General features: G+C 37.1%; 3 protein-coding genes across 6 annotated transcripts; 1 reads left to right on the top strand and 2 right to left on the bottom strand.

Moving 5' to 3' along the window:
- The first annotated feature begins 6547 nt into the window (after positions 1-6547).
- Positions 6548-8696, top strand: LOC113330566 (allene oxide synthase 1, chloroplastic-like). Its single transcript, XM_026577365.1, has one exon. The coding sequence runs from the start codon at positions 6976-6978 to the stop codon at positions 8551-8553; it is 1578 nt and encodes a 525-aa protein (XP_026433150.1). The 5' UTR covers positions 6548-6975; the 3' UTR covers positions 8554-8696.
- A 194-nt stretch (positions 8697-8890) lies between these two features.
- Positions 8891-12985, bottom strand: LOC113330565 (wall-associated receptor kinase-like 14). Its single transcript, XM_026577364.1, has 4 exons — positions 12884-12985; positions 11847-12780; positions 10772-10846; positions 8891-10604 (listed from the first exon to the last, which is right to left on the bottom strand). The coding sequence occupies exons 2-4, from the start codon at positions 12589-12591 to the stop codon at positions 9283-9285; spliced, it is 2142 nt and encodes a 713-aa protein (XP_026433149.1). The 5' UTR covers positions 12592-12780; positions 12884-12985; the 3' UTR covers positions 8891-9282.
- A 517-nt stretch (positions 12986-13502) lies between these two features.
- LOC113330369 (proteasome assembly chaperone 2-like) lies at positions 13503-18402 on the bottom strand. 4 transcript variants are annotated; one of them, XM_026577184.1, is made up of 8 exons: positions 18238-18402; positions 17913-18078; positions 17743-17801; positions 17460-17578; positions 17144-17384; positions 16581-16704; positions 16272-16377; positions 13503-13521 (listed from the first exon to the last, which is right to left on the bottom strand). In XM_026577184.1, the coding sequence occupies exons 1-7, from the start codon at positions 18295-18297 to the stop codon at positions 16298-16300; spliced, it is 849 nt and encodes a 282-aa protein (XP_026432969.1). In that variant the 5' UTR covers positions 18298-18402; the 3' UTR covers positions 13503-13521; positions 16272-16297. The 4 variants fall into 4 exon arrangements, with proteins under 4 accessions (XP_026432969.1, XP_026432968.1, XP_026432965.1 ...); XM_026577183.1 differs by lacking the exon at positions 13503-13521 and adding an exon at positions 14742-15149; XM_026577182.1 differs by lacking the exon at positions 13503-13521 and adding an exon at positions 16022-16152.
- Between the last annotated feature and the right edge of the window lie 7049 nt (positions 18403-25451).

Raw genomic sequence — 25451 nt, 5'->3', positions numbered from 1 at the left:
ATATATTGATAGTTCTCATTCTTGTATTTATTTTGGTATTTTATCTCTTTGTAGGTGTTTTTGGAGAAATAAGCTTTTGCGGCGAAATTGGCTCAAAACGTGGCATTTGAACCTCCGTAGCAGACGTACCAGTGACATCCCAGAAATACCCCGGAGGAACCCCGAGAAAAGTGTTGAAAACATCCCAGAAAAATTACTAAACGCACCCAAGGGACAAGTGTTATACGGACTCCAGAAGCGGATAAGGGGCGACCACTGGATAAGGGGTAACCTTTCCCCTTCACGTTCAAATTCTGAATTTGGACGGGAAAATAGAAACTCTCATGGCAGTTTTGGAAATCGTGATTTGGAGGAGTTTGAGGTCGATTAAACCTCTGATTTTCATAGGATAGACTCCTTATGGGTCTAGGAATCTAATACAGGTGTTGAAATCGATTATACTGGGTTAAATCGACGGATTTTTATCACAACAACAAAATATGGAAAGTCGCGTATGTGACTTTTTTTGGGGAATTTTAGAGAGATTAAAGTGCTATAAACCTTCCCAAAGATTTGTATCTATTTAAGGAAGAGTTTAGGATCAAAAGGAAAGCTCAGAAACGCGTATAAATTCTAAAACAAGAAATTGTCGCAACTTTGCCGTGAAGAGAAAGGAAGAGATTTTGGAGAGATTTAATCGGCCTTTTTGATATAAATAGATTGGTTGGGTCATATAGAAGGGGTGTCGAGATTTTGGGAACCTGAGGAGGGCCAGAGAAGAAGAAATCAGAGTTCGATCAAACTCTGTTTCTGCTGCTGCTGCTGCTGAAGAACACGAAGAACGGACGTCTGAAGACAGTCGTTCTTCAACAATGTTTACGACAAAGTTGCGGGGGTCGCAGCTGCAGTCTCAACAACACTTCATATATATCGTTATTCTTGTAACAGTGAACAACGCCTTTGCAACAGTTATTTCTGTTGCGATTTTTCTGTTCAATTGGTTTACTCCCTTTTAATCAACTTTTGAGCTTTATACATGTATTTTGAGATCATGATTAATATGAGGAGCTAAACCCCAACACTGGGATGACGGAGGAAACCCTATTTCACGCATGTGGTAATTTTAATAATTCTTTATGACTTTTTGCACTTATTTTAATTGATTCATGATTTTCCTAATTAGTTGTGATTTCGTTTGATGGTGTATGCTTAGACGTAAGAGCTTTTGATACACCATGCTTGTGATTTACATCTAAAGTTTTAAAAATCTATTTTTGGCAAAGAATAAGAGTCCATATTTTTAATATTTGAGCTATAGATTGGAGTTATTAATTGAGTCACATGAATGGAATTTGGTGGAATCCTGAATCTCAGTACCTCTCGATACTGTGACAGCTTTCCTTGTACATATTATATCAAGTCTAAAATCGAATCTCAACAAGTCCGAGAAACGAACACTTTACTTACCACTACAAAACTACATCAATGCACACATGGATTTTTTTTTGAACAACTCATGAAAAACTGAACTTTTAAAAAAAAGGTTTCGAACTTACCTGGTCGGCGCCGGCCGGAATTTGGTCGGACTATGATCGGTGACGCCGGCGGCAGTTGTTTCCGGCGAAAATTCTCCTCCTCCCGCTGCTCACGTGCAAGTGATGAAGAAAGGGAGGTGGTCGGTCGATCTTTGTTAATTTTTTTTTTTTTTAGGGTCTCTTCCCTTTTATATCAATTTTATTTCCAAAACCTAATAAAACATGGGTTTCCTCTTTTGGGCTCGGACCCGCAAACATTAAACCGACCAAAATAGGATGCCCGGTCGTCCAAATCAGCAGTGCTTCACTCTCCGTGCTCAGGGGATGGCGCTCTATAATACTATCAGTGTCCTTACCTGAGCATTTGCTCGTACATGACACCATTGGAGCAAATCGAGGATTCTGAAAATACCTTTGTACGACCGAGTTCAAATGCTTATCTCGTCGACTGGAAAATCACCATCTTATGCTTACTGCGGAACATGACTATCCCTCACTAAGCATGCACTTAATGTTGATGGTGTATTTTCGACAAAGGTCAAAATCGTAAAATCATGATACTGCATGTTTCTGGCTCGGCTTCAGGAATGCATGTGACAATTCATATTTTACGATTCGTGAATCGTTTCACGATCTCTGATCGAGTTTATCTCAGATCCATGATGAATATGTTTCTTGAAAGACATCCCACTAGCTGAGCGTTCGATGCTACTCATTTCATCATGCCCTCTATGTAGAATAACACGATTGGGCGATCCTCCTACATAATTGTTTGTTGAGGGGGCTTAACGCCTTCAGGACGTCGGTGATACTCGTTTTTCCCTGACTACATAGAGAGACCCCCCCCTCTACATATAAGAACGATTGGGCGGTCCTCCTACATAATTGTTTGTTCAGAGGGCTTAACGCCTTCAAGACGTCGGCGACACTCGATGTTCCCTGATTATGTAGAGAGACTGTGTATAGATTCAGGCGGCTCTCCTACATAATTGTGTGTTGAGGGGGCTAAACGCCTTCAGGACGTCAACAACGCTGCACGTTATTTCCTGACTATGCACCTTTCAAAACGAGTATGTTGCGTCAACTATCTCATATCTCGATTCAACAATAGATTAATTCTACCGTGACATTCATCCACTGAATTCCTAGAAAATAATCTATTTTATCTCATTACTCCGTTCCATGACTGATCCCCAACTGATTCTATGGATTAGTAATAGATAACCAATTTATCTTATTACTCCGTTCTCTGAATCCCCGACTGCATTTCATGGATTAGTTATAGATGCACAATTTATAATTATCACTCCATTTCATGAATTAGTCTCCGCTGAGTTTCATGAATTAGTAATAATTACTCAACAATCAGGCATTTGGACTATCACCGAGTAAGCCCCAATAAAATGGTGTAAGTGTACTCAAAAATGATGCACGAACGAGCACCCAAAGGCGCAAACGAGCATTCAGAAATATGGACAAACGAGGAATCCTACATAAAATAGGAGAGATAAAATAATATTAAAAAATAATAAAAGAGGCGCCTAGGGGACCGGGCCCGCCGGTCATGTCGCCGTGGCCGGTCCCCTACGCCTCTTCCCTTTATTTTTCTTATTTTCTTATTTTCATGAACTCATGAAAACTCCTTCATTCGAGCAACTTTCCTTGTTTGAGAAAAACTCACGGTTTCTCCATATTTTCACGGTTTCTCCATATTTTCACGGTTTCATAAAAAAATTATAAAATAGGGAAAGGTGTTGCGGGACCGGGCTACCTATCCATCCGGCCATGCTCTAGCCGTGCCCGGTCCCACACCTTGAAATCCCTATTTTTCATAATTATTATTTCCTTAATTTCATGAAACTCCTCCGTTTGAACAAAAATCATGGTTTCTTCATATTTTCTCAAATATTGCTCAAACCATGAAAAGGCCAAAAAGTCAAATGGTCACATGACTGACTAGGCGACTCACACCAAATAATAAAATATTATTATTCTCAAGATATTAATCAAACGAGCAAAATCTTACTTGTTCATTCGAGCAAAAATCAAGAATTTCAGTCAAAGATCGAACTCTTTTGAAAATCCAAGATATTGCTCAAACGCACACCAGAAAGTGTCAAAACTCTCAGGACTGATACATGAACATAATGGTGACACGGGCATGCTTCCCATAAAGGAGCCGGTCCCACACATTCTTATAATTTTGACCTAATTTGCTCAATTGCTCATATTGAGTTCAAACTTTTTCCAACCAACTTGTAATTTTCTCAAACGACCATCACATCACTAAGGGCCGGTTATATGCTCCCTTGGCCGGTCCCTCACTTCTCCATAATTAGGTTTTATCACCTAATGCTCAGACGAGCACTATTCTAATAAATGGTCAACACCAGCATTTAATCATTCTCTCACCAACCGGTCAACTAAGGACTCTGGTGCACGCTCACTCGAGCACTTGGGAATCACATGGTCGTCCATCATCCCATGTGGTCGATCCTTCCTTTACTCAGTGACCTATTTTCAGCAATTCATCAATTGACAAACAATTGATCAAAAATTACGGTTTCGAACAAACTCTCCACAAATCATCATTCTGAGCAAGTTCAAACAGTAATAAATTTATGCTGATCCAGAAACCAACATCTGGATTAATTATACAATATTTGGTAGTCTATCAAAATTTTAATTATATTTTATTGGGTCACATTATCAATAAATAATTCTTCGAATTGAGCAATACTTGCTCAGTTGCTCGAATATTGATCCAACTATCAATATTCAGTAATTTATCAAATTGAGCAATACTTTCTCAATTGCTTGAATATTGATCCAACTACGAATATTCAGTAATTCTTCGAATTGAGCAATACTTGCTCAGTTGCTCGAATATTGATCCAACTATCAATATTCAGTAATTCGTCAAATTGAGCAATACTTGCTCAGTTGCTCGAATATTGATCCAACTATCAATATTCAGTAATTCGTCGAATTGAGCAATGCTTGATCAGTTGCTCGAATATTGATCTAACTATCAATATTCAGTAATTCGTCGAATTGAGCAATACTTGCTTAGTTGCTTGAATATTGATCTAACTATCAATATTCTGCCGAATATTACTCAATTTTCAACAATTCGTCAAATTTACAATATTTGCTCAGATGAGCAATATCAACATTGTTTAATCCATGAATCACTGATCATTCGTTCATGCTCAATTCAACAAAACCTAGACATACACTCTAATCAAGTCAACGACTGACTAATGAAATACACGTCTGCTTTGCAGACTCCACGTTCGTGAGATATCAATCACGTCACATGGGGGATATTAATTAGGGTTTAGTCTGGCGGCCTACAACACGTGTGTTCATCCACAATGAGAAATGTGAATAAGTCGGGTGCAAGCGGTTGAAGGAGTTAGCAAAGTAGTGGGTGGACGGTTAACCAAGTCTCCACACGACCTAGAATTGGTTTCACCACGATCTCCCACTTTCCCACTCTTTCCCTCAAGAAACTGTCACAAGATCAATGTGTTTACTATTCTGACAATATAAATAAGTCCAAAATCGATGACTGAAAACAACAATCGTCTGCACACAAGTCCTCTCGATCAAACTTATTTACACATATTTGCATAAACCTTCAACACATCCACAATCCTTGATCACCATTGATCCCACAATTCTCAGCCTCCCTCCTACAGATCAACCCATCTCCCTCTTTGTGACCGAATTGACTCTGGTACGGCCATTGACTTGGTTTAGGCTGGAGTCCTACATATTGATTCTCTAACTCAAAGTACTCCCGTGCAATGCATCTGTGTGAGGTTAAGCAGTTTGCTCGGTTGAGGAGTCTCGCGCGAACCGTCGTCTCTTCACTTTCCTAAAAAAATCAGCAAATCGTTTTTCCCCGTCAATAATAACGTTGCAAGTTTTACAACATTATGCGTACCCTTTAAATCCAGGGTTGGTGAGTCCCATTAGAAAAGACCTAACACGGTAATATACTTCCTTGCCAACCATCAAGTGGTCTGATGGTTGGTATGTCCCCTCCCTGCGGAGGTAGGGGTTCGAACCCTGTAATTACCAGAAATAACTCCTTATAAGGAGTTAATGATATAGCCCAAGACCACTCTTCCAATCTATCACACAAAAAAATAAAATAAAAAAATAATATACAGTAAAACTTCGATAAATTAATATTTTTGGGACTACTGAATTCTAGCAATTTACCGAAGCATTAATTTATGGATAAATTAATAAATTATTAATATATCGAGACATACTAAATTTCAATTTCAAAAATAAATGCGGATATCATTTTCGTATAATAACATATCTAGAAATTTTATTTTCTAGTTATATATTGCATTTTATATGTTAAAAATTTATACAATAAGAAGAAGAACATAACAAAATCACTCTGAAATTTCTCAAGAGACTACAAAAAATTAGAGATAAAGTTTAATGTTATACAATTGTGAACAAGAAACAAACAACTTTGAATTCTTGTTCTAATAAGACAACATCATGTAGTGTATTATACTGATTATTAATTTATATATTAGTTGGGCCGTGTTGAAAACTTATAAATTTTAGAAGGGTTACCAATTCAATACACTGATCCAAGTTGGGACTGACAAAAAATATTATTTTAGCGAAGTTATTAATTTATCGCGGATTAATTTAACGAAATTTTACTGTACTTCCTTTGTATTAGGAAAGGTAATATTTTATTTTATTTTTAATTTAAAATATTCTTCGACGTACATGCAAGAACGAAAATATCATTTTTCCAAAAATAGAGATAACACAATTTTAGTGCATTGGAAGCATTTTGATGATGCATTTGCCATTACCTCCCCGACAATAGTCGTTTGCTAGACTAATACTATAACCTCGTGTACAACGAGTTGCGAATATCTTTTAATGATGCAGGTGAGGATAGGGCCCGTTTAGTGTCAATGACAACATTATCATCATTTTATATTCGTTTAATGCATTTGGAATATTTCGATCATCACTTTGATACATAAAGTTTCCGTCCAGGCGTCCACCGTCCTGGCCTTGCACAATGGGTATTTAAAATATAGGGAACCGTCCTCTTTAACCAGAACCATCCCCCAGCTCTCCCAGTGTTTCAAACAGATGATATTCAGCAGGTTGCAGTTCAACTTCAATACATATACTTTTCCGTCCACACCGTCCTGGTCTCATTTGATGTGTATTTCAAATATACTGAACCTTCCTCTTTAAGCAGAAGTGAAGGAGCATACCTCTCCCAATCCCGGTCTTTCACACAAATACTCCAAGTAATAATCAACAGTCTGCTTCGTATATATACTGGAAGTAAAAACATACTACTATTCACTTCTCTTCGCAATAAAACATTGTTTACTTTTCTCTTCCCTTCATTTGCAACTAAAAATCAAAGTTGTAAACCCTAGGAAGATAAAAAAACATGGGTTCTTCATCCTTGGCTTATTCTTTCTCAAACCTTCATACTAGTTCTAAATCAATACCATTGCCGGCGTCGTCATCATCAGTAGTATTTCGTCGCGTAAATACAACTAATTCATTGTCTCAAAAAGGGTCATCATCGTCGCCACCTGCCAAAAATGAAAATTCATCTAAACTGCCGATCCGAAAAATCCCAGGGGATCATGGAATCCCATTCATTAGTCCAACGAAGGATCGACTTGATTATTTTTATTTCCAAGGTAGGGATCTTTATTTCGCATCAAAAGTTCAAAAATACAAATCAACTGTATTTAGAACTAATATGCCACCAGCTCATTTCATTGCTTCCGACCCTAAAGTGATAGTTCTTCTTGATGGGAAATCATTTCCAGTTCTTTTCGATATGGACAAAATTGAGAAAAAAAATGTCTTCACCGGTACCTACATGCCGTCTACTGAACTAACCGGCGGTTGCCGAGTTTTATCATATATGGATCCATCAGAACCGAGTCATGCTAAACTCAAAAAGCTCATTTTCTTTCTTCTAAGCTCTCGTCGCGATCAAGTCATACCTGAATTCAAGAATAGCTTTAGTGAGTTGTTCAAGACGGTCGAGACCGAGTTGGCGGCTAAAGGCAAAGCTGATTTCGGTGGTCCATCTGATCAAGCTTGTTTTAACTTCTTAAGTCGAGCGCTATACGGAGCTAATCCGGTGGACACAAAACTGGGTCGAGATGGACCGAAATTAGTGTCGAAATGGATCTTATTTCAGCTCGGGCCACTTCTAACATTGGGTTTGCCATGGCTTCTTGAAGATGCTTTGATTCATACTTTCCGGTTGCCACCATGTTTGGTGAAAAAGGACTATCAAAAACTTTATGATTTCTTCTATGAAGCATCAAGTTGGGTATTAGATGAAGGTGAAAAAATGGGTATCAGTAGAGATGAAGCTTGTCATAATTTAGTTTTCACTACGTGCTTTAATTCTTTTGGTGGTATGAAATTATTCTTTCCAAATATGGTTAAATGGATTGGTAGATCTGGTCCTCAGCTACATAAGAAGCTAGCTGAAGAAATCCGATCCGCCGTCAAATCCAACGGAGGTAAAATTACAATGGGTGTTATGGAAAAAATGCCGTTAATAAAAAGCGTCGTGTACGAAGCGTTACGATTAGAACCACCGGTGCCGGCACAATACGGAAGAGCGAGACGAGATTTTGTTGTTGAAAGTCATGATTCGGCATTTGAGGTTAAAGAAGGTGAACTACTGTTTGGTTATCAGCCATTTGCTACAAGAGATTCGAGAATTTTCGACAAAGGCGATGAGTTTGTACCGGAACGTTTTATGGGTGAAGAAGGCGAAAAATTGTTGAAACACGTTTTATGGTCTAACGGACGTGAAACTGATGATCCAGCTTTGGCGAATAAACAGTGTGCCGGTAAGGATTTTGTGGTCTTGGCTTCTAGACTTTTACTTGTGGAGTTGTTTCTCCGTTACGATACGTTTGAGAGTGAGTCTGCTAAATCGGCTTTAGGTGTTTCCGTTACGATAAAATCTGTTAAGCCAGCAAGTTTCTAAACTGTTTTCCGACGGATTTGTGTTTTGTTCTTTTTCTTTTTACGAATTCCTTGTTAAACGAGAGGATTTCTACGATTCTCATGTATCTTACTATGGAGTGTATAATTAGGAAATTTCTAATAATTACTTCAATCATTTACACATTTTAGCTTGCACATTATTCTGTTTTTTAAGACTACAGAACTACAAGGAAGATGAAATAGAACAATGACTTTACCATTTCTGACCCCAACAAAAAGAAATTGCAAAAAGCCTGTTTCTTTTTTTGATGATAACTTTATGACAGTGAAATAAATATTCCACCAACAACCACCACTGCGGTGGCACGATGGCTAGAAGGATTAAATTTATTACCACTTATTCAACGCATGTTGTAATTGGATTAGTTATTGTTATTGAGGACCCCAGCCCCAGGGTCACAGAATCGATTATCGGAAATCAACTCTACATAGGTTGATGAGCCGAATGGTTTGGCTGCAAAAAACGGAAACTGTCACACTAGCCCGCTCCTTTTTCTCATTAGGTGGCAACGATCTTAGCCTTATAATCAAATCACTATCTGTTTGACACGTAATGGGAAGGGATGGAGGAAAGGAGTGGGGGAAATATTGCATTTCCGGCAGGGAAAAAAAAATCGTATGCCCGCTGACTGCTGAGCTAGATATCTGTGTGAGGCAGAGTTAGACAGAAGTGAATAAAGACGTACCTTATCTATTTTTGTGTATCCTATTAAACTACATTAGACAACAAACTATTCGACGAAGGTGAAGAAGTTTCTTCACTCAGCCATAAATCCTCCAAAGAAATCGAAGAACTAGCTTTTACCTCCTCTCCTGAAAATCCATAACTGCGCATTTTTTGAGCAGCCCCTTTTGGTTCATCATCAACTAGTACAACCTTGTTATCTGATAAATTTTGTGACTTTTCATCTCCAATATTAGAAAGTGAAGAGCAACATGAAACCACAGGAGATCCAATGCAAATATTCTTCTCCTCATGCTCTGGCTCCAATTCTTTCGTCTTCATAGGAACACCACCACTTACCATAATGCTCTCCAGTTCAGCTGCAACTTCCATCATTGATGGCCTAGTTTCACTATGAAATGCAAGGCATCTAAATGCTAGCTCGCCAACTTTATGCATAGACGAAGATGTCCAAGCATTCCTATGTTGCTCAAGGAATGGATCAATTATTTCATCTAAGCAACCCATCCTGATCTTTTCCATTGCAAAATTTGCCAAATTCACCTCGTTTGGTTGTCGAGTGAAATCCACCACTTTTAATCCACTTAGTATCTCAACTAAAACTACCCCGAAGCTGTAAACATCACTTCTATCGGAAAGATGAAAATTCTGATGATATTGAGGATCAAGATACCCTGGGGTCCCTTGTGGGACTGTCGAAATGTGGGACATCTCAGTCATACCAACTCTTGAAAGACCGAAATCGGCAACTTTTGAATTGAGATTGAAATCTAAGAGTATGTTGCTTGATTTGATGTCTCTGTGATATATCGGCGGGTCCAATGCTGAATGGAGATGGGCAATGGCTTGAGCTGTTTCAGTTGCAATAGTGAGACGAACTACCCACGAAAGGCCAGTGCCCCTCTCCCTCTGTAAATGCTGAGATAAGGTTCCGTTGGGCATGAACTCATAGACAAGGATCTGTTCATCCCTCTCTAAACAAAAGCCTAACAAACGTACTAAATTCGGGTGGGTTACAGATGAGAGAAGTTTGACCTCATTTATAACTTGCTCTATACTGTCTGCATCTCGGTATCTGATTCTTTTTATGGCAACCCAATCATCACTGCGAAGCTTTCCTGCATAAACTGTCCCATAAGCCCCAGTTCCTAGCCTGTGTTTCTCGGAGAATCCATAGGTTGCACGTTTCATTTCTTTAAATCTATAGAATGGGACACTACAACTGCCTTCAGCTTCGGACAGTAACTGTTTGGTGCTCTTCCGAATTTTTAAAGAAGCAGATCGATATCTAAACATATAGCAGAAAAAAGCAATGCCCGCCATTAAAGAAGCTCCCGCGATAACACCTGAACACATTTCAAAACACAATAAGAAGAGGATATATGTATTTTTGAAACGTGTTTCTTATGGTATTATGATATAGACCTAGCACAGCTACTAATGATGCCACTGCTAATAGCATTGACTAACTCCAAAACAAATTTCCCATGCTTTTAAAGAAGAGCTTTCTTACCTATAATCAGAACAGCAAGTTTAGTTGCTCCCCTACATTGTCGAGACCAGTTTTTATCAGGATTGCATTTGGAAGCTGTTGAACAGTATTAAGGAACAGAAAGCAAGTAAGACCTCTCATCTTATAGTACTTCACATGTAATCATGAAAACTAACAAATTTGTGAGCTCATAGAACACCTGCAGACACAACGTTTCCTTGCTGAAATAATAGCCAGCATATAGCTCAACAATTCTCAATAGCTGAAAAACAACTTAAATGCCTTTTGAAAATATCATGTTTTTATTTGGGGTTTATTAGAATTTCATAAAATTAGTACTACTAAAATATGAGCAATGTTTTCAGTCCATGAATAGGTCATATATGTTTAGCCACCCAAACCCTGAGAGACTGGTAGAGCAGTTTGACCATAGGATTTGCTCCCCAAGCTCAGGATTGATAATCCTCAAGGCCAGTAGGTATCTCCGCACGGCTTTGTTGGTTAGTCAGTCAGGTTTATCGGCGCATGATGGTATACTAAAAGTGCTTCATGCATAATTTGGTTGCTTCAATCAGACAGTCAAATTAAGACAACATTATAACGTTGTGGTGACCTATCTTAATGGTCAGAAAATTAGCAAGAAGATCGTACACACAACAAATTAAATAAGAAAAGAAAAACTTCCCAAACTTTGACAAAAACGTTACTTCTTTGACCAAATTCTATCGATATTAATATTTGATAGATATATATTGTCCTGAATAATCATTGATCACAGAAGACGTTAAAAAAGTCTGTTTGATTGAACAAGTATTCACACTAAAGACTCCTTTGCCAATGCGAAGACAAAGACGAAGACCCAAAGAAGGTATCTTTTACAGTTGATATGGCCAGGGAAAATATTTGCTCTTACAATCAAGGGCAATTTACCCTTAGAATGCGGCACAAAGATTTCATTTTTTCCTATCAAGATATTACGAACAGAGCTGGACAAATTTGTGTAACAAGCATGTACTGTCATCTATTACCTGGTACAGTAAATAATTCTTCTTTTTAAATAGAAATATGATAAATAATTCCGAGGATCGGAACATACCTTTCACGCAACCACGACCCGGAGCATAACCATCGCCTTCGAAACCTTCGACACATTGGCACCGGTAACCTGCTGTTTGACTTACCGGAGAGATAATCCGGGTACAATTAGCATTTGAAGAACAATTGCAACCTCCATTTAGCCAGTAACTTAAATGAAGTGTTCGAAATTCCAAAGAAACCATTGAACTCGAATTCACAACAACAGCAACTGAAGAGTACAGAAACTTGCAGCCGGTACTACTAATGTTGTGGAAACTAAGGAAACTTGCACCATCTCCATTTTTCACACGTTCTTCTCCAACCTTAGCAGAATAACAGAAAGGATGTTCACAATCTTTAGAGCGAAATTGTAGTCTTAATAAACTTTCCGGTATTACACAATCTTGTGGTTTAGTTGTACAATTTTGTAAGAGTAATCCGTTTCGCGAAGTTAAAGCGTAGTTCGAACTGTACAGAGGTTTCAAGGTTTCGATTGAGCGATTGCACTTAGGTGGTATGTTGATTAATAAACCATCTGATGTCACATTTTGAACACGAAATTCTTCTCCAACAAAGACTTCTCCTTTTGAGCAGTTTAAACGGATGGGACAACCTTCAGAGAACCCGTACGGAAACGGAAGACGAAAGTTTAGTGAGGACCCAGGACAGTGTTGATCACAAACGGCTACAGAGGATCGAGTATGAGTAATGAGAAAAGCTATAGCTGAAAGCGTTAACAGAAGAAAAAAATCCTGTTTGATCATTTTGGTTGTGTTAATAATGGCAGATGAAAAGCCGAATATCAATTCTTTGTATTACAGTTCTTGAAATTGGTTACTCTCTACGGAGTAACAGCGCTCATCTTGCAATTACCTCTGATTTGAGCTCTTTTAATCTTATCCAACAAAACTTCATTGATATTTCTATTTTCCAACGCTTTCAGAGTTCCCTACCTGCAACTTGAGCCGTAATTGGCAATTCAGTAACAGATGGCAAAACAGGAAAATCAATTTAAATGTTCTTTCTTTTCCCACTATCTAACCCATTCTAACTTACGGTAGACGTTAGTACATACGCGCTTATTCTCATTCTTTAACTATCCACAAATGTCGCAAACATCCCTGACGAGTCCGGTGATTTTATTTTTTTTCAAACTGGGGGACTAGTTTCTGATTATAATAACCACGCATTGGCATCGTCATTGACCTGCAGATAAAGCGCCCTGTGACAAAAGTAGTCGACCAATCAGCACAAACCAAGCTGGCATGTATAAAAATCCAACAGTTGATATTCCGTACCGTACCATATGGGGCAGCGAAAGACAGACAAAATCTAATATATATACCAATAAAGAAAATGAAAAGAAGAGTTAGGTTACATGAATTTGAATTAGATGATATAATTCGATTAGTTTTACAAATAATTGATTAATTAATTTGTATATAATTCCAGGACAAGATACATGGATGATGGGTATCCTCTTTTTCTTGGCAGTGCCATGAAGCCACAGACAAAGAAAATAGCCATCCTACTAGAAGATCCTCCATGACTTTTTTATGTTTCTTAATAATTGTTTTTACATTTTCATTTTATTAAGGGAATAACTGCTTTTCTTTTCACCCACTAAAATACAATACAATACAATACAATAGATTTATGCAAGGGGGAACACACTAATTAGCATTTACAGCGACCTGCAAAGGAAAGAAAAAGAGACCGAGACTCAGAGACCGGGATAGATTTTGCAAGCAAGGGAGGTCAATCACTTGCTGGCGGATCAGCTAGTCCCCAAAAATCGAAATACGACTGGTCGATCATTGTTGGTGGTCGGGTCGGATCATCAGCTCGATGGATCAAGCCTGGGCGGTTACTCCGAACTGTATAGTTATGGTAGGGCGGGATGTACTTGGCAGGGGTGTCATCGGGGAAGTGGATTAGTGCAGAGATTGAAAACGTGATGGAAAGCCGAACTATCGGCTTCGAGAAGGTTCGAGCGAAGAGTGTTCCCCTTGGCAACAAGGGCGCTTAGACGGTCTGGCCACGCCGACGGGACATCTAATGTCTGCAACACTCACGGTCTAAACGGTGCGATTAGCTCACGCCAAAACCACCCAACCCTAACAAAGGGAACAAAAAGGTCATTTTCACTTAAATTAAAATTTCTCTCTTCACCAATTTCTTTCTCAAAAGCACGATCGCAGAAAAGAATGAAATTTTAATCACAAGGGTTTCCTTTTTCTTTGATCGGCAGAGAGTTCGTCTTAAAAGAGGAAGAAGGCATGCAGCAACAACACAAGGTAGCGACCAAAAAGTATGACAAAAAGGAGACGGAAGTGAAGCAAAGACACTCAAAAGCCCAAACACCTAAGCAGAATTCCTTGGGTGATTGAAGGGGAACTCCAACTTGAAACTGAAGCAAATACACTCGACACCTAATCCGAATTCCTTGGGTGTATGAAGGGGAACCCGAACTTGAAACTGATGTATACGAGTCCTTGGTGTATGAGGAGACTAGTCTTTGTGAAATTTACTAAACTTGGGAAACGCTAATCGTCAACCATTCAGGTTTTTCTATGCTTTCTTGCTAAAACCCACCAAGCCTAACTCCTAAAAGCATTGAACTGTCAAAAGAAGAGAGAAGTTAAGTAATTAAACACTTTCCTCAGATGACTTTCAATAAAAGCTTCAAGCACTAATCATAATCAAGCTTAGTTAATCAAGCACTCAGCCTCAGCTTAAAGCCTAATTATTACAGTTTCATCTTATCCTGATGTGGATCATAATTACCCACTTCTTTTACCTGTTATCATAAAAACAACAGGGAACGCTCAGGTTTACAACCGGGAATGATTGGATAATTACTTTTTTGGGTATAATTTTTCTTATCTCACTGACTCAACTCTTGTAAATGGATGGTCAGAGGATCCACACATGAAAACCAAAAATATAGCAGAGCCCACATAGAGACAGGTCGATCATTACAGGCCAAACGGGATACAATATAACACTGAAAAGGTGACATGGATCCACAATAAAGTCAGTATTATTGGCTGGGATGAATTAGTTGTCTTTCTACACTTGTTTGTAATAGTTGCAAACTGTTATTTTCCTTCTTTCAGTTACCGGATATATCTACGTTTTCACCTCTACCAAAATGATCCCCATTCCTGCTTCCATACAGTGCAGACTCCATTAACATAACACTGCAAGGGAACAACTCTCCCGTGCTTTGAACAAATGCACCTTTGACTTATCAAATCTCAGGGGTGGTGGACTCACAGAGGTACTTCACTATCTTCAGCCTCAGGTTTTCAATGGATTCCTTCCAAGTTTAAAATATGGAACCGCAAAATATCAACACTGATAATGACAACATAAGCCAAAGAAATGGAAACACTATAACAACAGACTAAGATATAAATGGAGACACTACAACAACAGACCAATATATATATATATATATATATATATATATATATATATTAATGCTTAAGGACGTCACTAAATTAATTCCGTGTTTCATGTGGTTCTCCGTACCCTATTTTGTGTTTATCTATTTTTTATTTTTCTATTAGGTGCCTATTCCTGTGACAATCATTGACCAAAGACAATAAGACATCCCACACCAGGAATGAAGACACTTTCTTCCTCTCTTACCTAATCTGTCTTTTAGTTTCCATCATTATACCCACTGCAAAGACTGCAAGACTTCTGGAAAAGAGCATAATTAGGAAATTTCCTTCCCCGTGGAGTTTGGACCCCTTTCCTGGCATCCAATGTATGCATCATAGTATCTGAATATGTAACCAAAATCGATCTAAACACTCTATAAGCAGGTATGAGAATCTGTTTCCCCAACAAAATTTATGCAGGAAAACAGATGACAACTAATTTTATAAAAATCTTCCCCAATAAACTGACAACTGATGCAAGAATGTTTCTTGTTTCAGCAATTTTTCCCATTTCTCTGGCATGCAGAATGACTCTGGAGATCACATTACATCCACATTTGGGTAGCAGAGGATTTACGAAGGAGAGTAGAAATTAATACACTGATGCTAGGTGTTAACAGAGAAAACTGAAACAAACATAACACCCGGCATAACGAATGTCACAGACCATATTTTTATGCTTTATGTGAACAAGTAACTTGCAACTACATATGCATGCACCACACCTTTAAAATAAATTAAATTTTAGCGTAAGTAGAAGAGACTATCTAAGTCCACTTTTCATTTCAGAAATTTCAATTTTACATCACTTAAATGCTCACTAGCTACTTTTCATGGTTCCTTCTATATCTCTCTAATTTGTCCGCCTTCTATCTGTTTAAATACAAAAGTCTGATGCTGACATGGAGTTTAGCAACAAATACCACGCCTTACAGTAGGGAAAGGAAACTAAGGAAAAAAAAAATCCTTGTTGCATTTGCATGGAAGCTTACCTTTTTAGAATATCAAGACCAACAAATTAAAAGAGTGACATGTCTGGTGGAGGCCCATACATTGTCCTCCATGAGTACGGAATAACCCATCCATTTTCACCATTACCTGAATATTTTGAATTTACCATCAATATCAGGATTCAGGAAATCGAATGTTTTAATGGAATTACAAGGACATCAATCGTTACTAATTTCTTTGACTTTGTATCATTTGTCACCCTTACAGAAAAGATGTAGCCTAATCAATAACCAAAAGACTAAAGACAGTAAGGTAAATGCCTGGAAAATTAAGATAAAAAGAAATCTCACCGTTGGACTTGTACGGGTTCTTCCCCAGGAGCTTACATGAAGCCTCTGCCAAAAGGAAAGAGTCTGATATGTTGTCTCCTTCTGAGCAGTAGGAAAATATGCAAGTCACCTTCAAACCTTTTGCCTGATGCCAAAACTCAGTCTCAGAAAGTACAGATTAATGTGGAGGCAAGGCACAGATAGGAATATGGGAAGGTGACTAAAACGATCCAATTTTGAGTCCGTAAAAAGAAAATCAAGATAAATGCCTCAATAAAATTTGTATTCGAAATGGGGAAGATGGAAAAGCCAGTGCTGGAACAAGCATATATAACAATGAGATGAAATGCCAAACAGTGATGCATAATTCTGTAATGAAAGATACATGTCTAGTTAATTCAAAATTTTCAAGTGGTGAATGCTGTATCGACAGGGCACCGATCACTTGTTCTTGCCTTAAAATTGTAACAGAATAATGGAAACAAAAGAAATTTCATGCAATTAAAGGAACAACATACTACAATATAACGAGTTGTATTACATTGCTATATGTTATTATTCAATTTCAAGGCCAGTGAGGGTACCTTGCAACAAGAAAAGAGAGCAGCAAAAGGCAAACTCGGATAGTAATCTTCATCAAGAACATCCTCCTCCTCAAAAGATGAACTTTCTTCTTGCATAGAAACTCCATCAGCTAAAGCACTGAGATACTTCCAACGTCTCTGGGCAGGATCATACTCTTGGAGTCTTTTCCACCCTAACTTCTCACAGTCACTATCTGTTCCATCTATATTGGTACTTGAAAGGTAATATATCTGCATATTACTAAGATAAAGAAATAAGAGCCATTAGAAAGACAAATCATGACGCGTAACCATCACAACAAAAACTACTGCTTACCTTGACAAATCAATCTTTTGCCTTCGTGCAGAATCTAAGCTGGAGAGAACAACAACGTGCTTCTTTCCACTTGCAACTGCAAAGTTCGCCAAATTCTTCGCAAACTCGGACATCATTCCCTGGTATTTCAAACGAGACCTCTCATTACACCTTTGCTAGTAGTTATATGAACATAATACTTGAAATGCATATTACTTCAGGTATTTACTGATTCCCATTATCTAGTTTTTAAGTGCTACAAACAAATGAATACAAAAACTTTTGATCGAAGTGTCGAAAATACCTGAACAACTGGTGATCTTTGCTGTATAAGACTCAATGAATCAGAACAAGAATCGTATGCTACAAGCCCACAAACACCAAAAGCATCAATTTAAAACAAGTAATAGTCATGTGAAAAACATCCATGTTTTTATGTAAAGTTAAATCACCCCTAAATGGCTAAAAATTTACCTTCAAGTGGTAAAGCAAGAACTCCTTCGGGACCAACCCCATAAGCGTCATTTCCAACACATGGAAGAATAGAAGGTTCATCTAGATAACCAATTTTTTCTGCTTTTAAAGATGAGATCAATAAATCGGTAGACAGTTGCCCAACGTTCCCAATTGACAATGCGGGCTGTGACAATCAAGCAACAAACACAACTCATTACATGAAAGAAAAAGAAAAAAACTAAGTCTTCTTAATAATTTGATCCAATTAAAACCCTAAGTACCATCTGAAACCCTAAAAAAGAGGGAGGAATAGATACACTGCAGTTTATGGATTCGAGATTACCAGAATCAGTGTAGTGCAGTTTGCATGTAGCTGTTTTCCCTGTTCAAGAATAAATTCCATGGTTCCCTGAGAGATTTGAGACTGGCGTGTAGATGAATTTGCAGTGAGAGTTGATTGCCCTATATTTCCTTTTGGCGCAAACCGTGAGAGGCAGGGTGTATACACGATGGGTCCAAGCCTGTGCTCATATTAGGTGTGGCCCGTGTGGACTCATAGTGACATATTTAGCCATTTAGGGGTCCTAGGGCTTCGTCTCATGGCATCTAGATGTGTTGTGCTATCGCGCACAAGTAGATTTTGGTTGCGTCGAATGGAACAGCGTAATCATCTCAGCCGTCAGATCAAAATATAAAACAATTTCAAGGAACCACTCTGCGAAAAGTATAATTTTGATTGCGTTGAATGAAATAGCGAAACTATCTCGCTACTAGTTGGCATTCGATATATATCTGAAGAGAGAAGTAGTGTTGAAAACTAGGCAACACTTTGAGAAGAAATTACAACGTTTTTTGTCTAATCTAGAAGCCAAATCTAACCCATAAGACTTAGTCTTATGACCTTCCAATCTAACATCTAGATTGGAATTCCACGTCAGCTAGAATAACCCCCTATGACTTATGGCAATTATATTCTAGCATACTAGTCGGAGAACCAAACAGCGAGGCTACGGTGAATCATTCAGTGTAAATATTTTTTTTACTTTCCGCTGAATGTAACACCGCAGATGCCGTGGAATATTCCACTCGACGCTAAACCAAACAACGAAAAGTTGATTTTTTTCTGCGAGTAACCATTCAGCGAAACTACCTCACTACTAGTTGGCATTCGAGATATATCTGGAGAGAGAAGTAGAAGAGAAGAATAGACAACGTTTAAAGAAGAATACACAACGCTTTTTATCTAATGTAGCCCATAAGACTTAACATATCTCCTGATATGGCAAAGGGTGAGGATGAACGGATTGGTTGGGTTATAACGATATACACACCCAATCCAACATGCATCTAACATTTGAATTTTTCATTCTGAATAGATGAGGATTAATGCAGATTAATCCAATGGAATCTTTTTATGCTTAAAATACAGGATAAAACTAATAAAAGTTGCTTAAATTTTCATATCTCAAGAGACTGTAATAAAATAAATTATTTTGCTTTTCCAGTAAGGTACATGTATACAATATTCTAGAACACCGTTGCCACGGTGGGAAGGGCCTACATAACAAAAATGAAACACCGCTGTGATTGGATTGTAAAAAAAATGTGCCTAAAGTAAAAGTATCATTTTTTCTGAAACGGATGCAGTGCATCGTTTTGTTAGTTGCAACGGAAAATTAGTTGATGCATAAATCGAAATATGACTGCACAATGTTTTATGCATCCTTTGTGGTGGTTTGCATAATAGTTGTGCATTCAATTTTTCAAAATTGTGCCTAAAAGGATAAACACCTCTGTATTTTTCGTAAAAACTCTAAATTTGATATTGTTGTTTGTATTCATTGTATAGATCTCTTTAAAAATTTTCCAACAAGATAAAATTTGTAAAATTCCAAGGCACGAATTCTTAGATATGTCATATTCTAGTTTACTTGCCAATTATACTCCATAAAAAATAAGACACATAAGGAATTATGTGAAAAGGCTTCAGTGAACCCGCCCACACCCGATGACACCGTGGCTTTTTTAATTGAACCCGCGCATAGTGGATTAGTATATGGTTATGAATCTAAAAACCCGATATAAATGGATTGGTTTATGGTTTGATGCTAAAACCGGTCGAATCTGCACGTAAAAACTGATAGTATTGATTGTTTAACTTTTTTTTATTCGAAGTATTGTTGTTAGTATGAACTTTGAAGACTTATGACTGTGGTTTGGCTTGTTTAAGTAATTAGAACTTAAATAAGTATGTTTGACTTTAAACATGTGTATGGGTGTATGAATGATCATTAAATATATATGGCAAGTACAAATATAAACATATTACGGGTGACAAACTTGCAGGAAATACTAAAATATAAACATTACAGGTGAATCGGGTTAACGCGGGTTTAAATTCAAAACCGACCGACCCGTAGTGGGTGGGTTAAACCCGAACCGAAAATAGGTCGAGTTGTTTTGGTTTTAAATTGTAAAACCGAGGTACTAGCGGGTTAGTAGGTGGTTTTTAGGTGAAACCCGAACAAACCGACCCATGTGCATCTCTAGGCTTCACCAAAAAAAATTCCACCAAATCCAATATTTTTATCAAATTGCACATTTGCGTTACTCTACATTTTACAAAAAAGTGGCCATAAAAGGGACTCCCTCCCTTTGGGATCGGTCGACCAAATTAACAGGCTCAGCTCTTCCCATATTATCAACTTGTGTACAATATATATTATAAGGAACAACGATATTTTTCCATATGGACGGAGATCTACAGTTTGGATATATAAAGGATGGCCATGATTCAACTATCTACAGATTTATATTTTGTGACATAAAGGATAGTCGAGATTGAATTATTAATATATATTTACTCTCTTCGCTCGTGTTTTACATGGTGGACGGAGGTCTACAGTTTGGTCCTATAAAGGACGGTTGAGATCGCAAAACATGTGTAGCGCTCCAATCGCACTTACACCAGCCATAATCTTATCATCGTTCGCTTCATTTATTTTCAGTTAAAACTGCAATACTGCAATTTTCTTAGAACTCAATGTCAGAAGATTTTCAATGTCGTCTGGCTATCAATTTAAATAAACTTTATTTATAAACCCTAGCAATCCATAACCTACTTTCTTGCACCGTCTGTTTGTTTTTTTTGACTGAACTTGGAGACTCTACGTAATCATCAGTGAAATTCATTAGATCTAAAATCCATATCAAAAGGAGGAAATACAAATCAATGAAATGCAATCCAGAAGTTTCTGAGAAGGACACTGAAATAGCCTGAAGCTTATAAATATCATGGTAATTTCTTTTAGTTTTTTTTTGTTTGTTTGTTTTTGATATTTAGATTTGTGTGTTTTACGGTAAACAACACATTATCTGCCATATTATGTGTCCAAATCAGATTAAGGTTGGCCACAATTCAACTATATAAAAATTTATATTTACGGACATAAAGGATGGTCGAGATTGAGCTACTAATACGTATTTATCCTCTTCTCTCGTGTTTTACACGTTGGACGGACGTCTACAGTTTGGACCTGTAAGGGACTGTTGAGATCGCAACACATGTGTAATACTCCAATCACACTTACACTAGCCATAATCGTATCATCGTTCGCCTTATTTATTTTCGGTAAAAACTGCAATACTGGATTATTCTTCAAATTTAATGTCATGAGCGTTTCAATGTTGCTTGGCTATCAATTTAAATCAATTTTATTTATAAACCCTAACTATCCATAACTTTCTGCATCATCTATTCTTTTTTTTTTTTTCTGAACTAGGAGACTCTACGTAATCCAATTTCTAGGGATTCATCACTCCAGTTGCACGGTTAGGCATTCAATCCCTTTTCTTGGCTATCAAATTTATGGTACACAAACAATTTGCTATTGTTGGTATGTTACGAAGAGTAATCATCCTCTTATGTCTTCAAAATCTTTCCTCCATCAAAATGAAGGATTTTAACTTTGCCGTTTCTTTCATATTTTTATAATTTCCAGGGTTTTATTTGTGTCAAGTTGTATTACAGATCCATTTATGCAAGATGAGTTTCTTTTTCCCAAGTTGGAACCACGAAACCGCAACATGGTTGGTGTTTTTTAGTTTGTATTGTAAAATTTTGATCTTTGTTGAATCTTGGTTATTTGTGGGGTTTTATTTGTTTTTGATTTGTTGTTTTGAATGTGGGTTATGTATTTTGATTAATTTTTGAGGGTTTTGTTTTTGTAAAAAATTGTCAATGAAATTCATTAAATCTAAAATCTATATCAAAAGGAGGAAATACAATGCAATGAAATGCAATCCAGAAGTTTTTGAGAAAGACACAACAACCATCTTATTAAGGCGATGAAATAGCCTGAAGCTTATAAATATCATGGTAATTTCTCTTAGTTTTTTTTTTATGCTTTGATATTTAGATTTGTGTGTTTTAGGGTAAACAACACATTATCTTCCATAGTATGTATCCAAATCAGATTAAGTATGGCCACGATTCAACTATCTACAAATTTATATTTCGGGACATAAGGGATGGTCGAGATTGAGCTACTAATATGTATTTACTCTCTTCTCTCGTGTTTTCCACGTTCGACGGAGGTCTTCATTTTGGACCTATAAAAGACGATCGAAGTCGCAACACATGTGTAACGCTCCAATCATACTTACAGCAGCCCTAATCTTATCATCGTTGGCCTCATTTATTTTCAGCCAAAACTGCAATACTGCGTTATCCTTCGAATTCAATGTCAGGAGCGTTTCAATGTTGCTTGGATATCAAATCAATATTATTTATAAACCCTAACTATCCAGAACCTTCTTCCCTGCATCGTCTGTTTTTTTTTTTCTGAACTGGAGACTCTACGTAATCCAATTTCTAGGGTTTCGTCATTCCACTTGAACGGTTAGGCCTTCAATCCCTTTTCTTGGCCATCAAATTTATGGTACCTAAACAATTCGTTACTATTGGTATGTTACGGTAAGCAATCATCCTCTTATGTCTTCAAAATCTTTCCTCCATCGGAAGGAATGATTTTAACTTTGTCGTTTCTTTTATGTTTTTATAATTTCCAGGGTTTTATTTGTGTCAAGTTGTATTGTAGATCCATTTATGCAAGATGAGTTTCCTTTTCCCAATTTGGAACCATGAAACCGCAACATGGTTGGTGTTTTTTAGTTTGTATTTTAAAATTTTGATCTTTGAATCTTTTGTTGAGTTGAATGTGGGTTATGTGTTTTGATTAATTTTTGAGGGTTTTTGTTTTTATAGAAAATCATCAGTGAAATTAATTAAATCTGAAATCCACATCAAAAGGAGGAAATACAATGCAATGAGAGCAATCCAAAAGTTTCCGAGAAGGACACTGCAACCATCTTGCTAGTGCGGTAAAATAACCTGAAGCTTATAAATATCATGGTAATTTCTTTTAGTATCTTTTTTCTTTTTCTTTTTGATATTTTGATTTGTGTGTTTTAGGGTAAACAACGCATTATATGTGATAGTATGTGTTCAAATCGGATTAAGGATGACCACCATTCAACTATCTACAGATTTAGATTTCAGGACATAAAGGATGGTCGAGATTGATCTACTAATATGTATTTACTCTCTTCTCTCGCGTTTTACACGTTGGACATAGGTCTTCAGTTTGGACCTATAAAGGATGGTTGATATTACAACACATGTGTAACGCTCTAATCACACTTACATTAGCCCTAATCTTATCATCGTTCGCCTCATTTTCAGTCAAAACTGCAATACTGCATTCTTCTTAGAATTCAATGTCAGGAGCGTTTCAATGTTGCTTGGCTATCAAATCAATTTTATTTATAAACCCTAACTATCCATAACCTTCTTCCCTGCGTCTTTTTTTTTTTTTTTTTTCTGAACCTGAAGACTCTAGGTAATCGAGTTTCTAGGGTTTCGTCATTCCACTTGCACGGTTAGGCTTTCAATCCCTCTTCTTGGCCATCAAATGTATGGTACCCAAAAAATTCGCTACCGTTGGTATGTTAGGTAAGTAATCATCCTCATATGTCTTTGAAATCTTTCCTCCGTCAGAAGGAATGATTTTCACTTTGTTGTTTGTTTCATGTTTTTATAGTTCCGGGGTTTTATTTGTGTCAAGTTGTATTGCAGATCCATTTATGCAAGATGAGTTTCTTTTTCCCAATTTGGAACCACGAAACCGCAACATTGTTGATGTTTTTTAGTTTGTATTCTAAAATTTTGATCTTTGAATCTTGATTATTTGTGGGGTTTTATTTGTTTTCTGATTTGTTGAGTTGAATGTGGGTTATGTATTTTGATCAATTTTTGAGAGTTTTTATTTTGTAGAAAATCATCAGTGAAATTCATTAAATCTAAAATGATATCAAAAAGAGGAAATACAATGCAATGAAATGCAATCCAATAGTTTCTGAGAAGGACACTGAAACCATCTTGCTAATGCGATGAAATAGCCTGAAGCTTATAAATATCATGGTAATTTCTTTTAGTTTTCTTTTTCTTTTTGATATTTAGATTTGTGTGTTTTATGGTAAACAACACATTACCTGCCATAGTATGTGTCCAAATCAGATTAAGGATGACCACCATTCAACTATCTACATTTATATTTCGGGACATAAAGGATGGTCGAGATTGAGCTACTAATATGTATTTACTCTCTTATCTCGCATTTTACACGTTGTCCATAGGTCTTCGGTTTGGACCTATAAAGGACGGTTGATATCACAACACATGTGTAACGCTTCAATCATACTTACACTAGCCCTAATATTATCATCGTTTGCCTCATTTATTTTCAGTCAAAGCTGCGATACTGCATTATTCTTCAGATTTAATATCAGGAGCTTTTCAATGTTGCTTGGCTATCAATTTAAATCCATTTTATTTATAAACCCTAACTATCCATAACCTTCTTCCCTGCGTCGTCTGTTTTTTTTTTCTCCTGAACTCGGAGACCCTACGTAATCCAACTTCTAGGGTTTCGTCATTCCACTTACATGGTTAGGCTTTCAATCCCTTTTCTTGGTCATCAAATTTATGGTACCCAAACAATTCACTATTGTTGGTATATTACTGTAAGTAATCATCCTCTTATGTATTCAAAATCTTTCCTCTATCGGAAGGAATGATTTCAACTTTGTCATTTCTTTCATGTTTTTATAATATCTAGGGTTTTATTTGTGTCAAGTTGTATTGCAGATCCATTTACGGAAGATGAGTTTATTTTTCCCAATCGGAACCACGAAACCGCAATGGTTGGTGTTTTTTAGTTTGTATTATAAATTTTGATCTTTGAACCTTGATTATATGTGGGGTTATATTTGTTGAGTTGAATGTGGGTTATGTATTTTGATTAATTTTTGAGGGTTTTTGCTTTTTTAGAAATCATTAGTGAAATCATTAAATCTAGAACCCATAACAAAAGGAGGAAATACAATGCAATGAAATGCAATCCAGGAGTTTCTGAGAAGGACACTGCAGCCATCTCGCTAATGCGATTAAATAGACTGAAGCTTATAAATATCACGGTAATTTCTTTTAGTTCTTTT

This window comes from Papaver somniferum, unplaced genomic scaffold (genome assembly GCF_003573695.1).
Source record: "Papaver somniferum cultivar HN1 unplaced genomic scaffold, ASM357369v1 unplaced-scaffold_118, whole genome shotgun sequence".
Classification (NCBI taxonomy): domain Eukaryota; kingdom Viridiplantae; phylum Streptophyta; class Magnoliopsida; order Ranunculales; family Papaveraceae; genus Papaver; species Papaver somniferum.
Note: the sequence above shows the minus strand (reverse complement) of the source record. Positions and strands in the feature narration are given on the sequence as shown.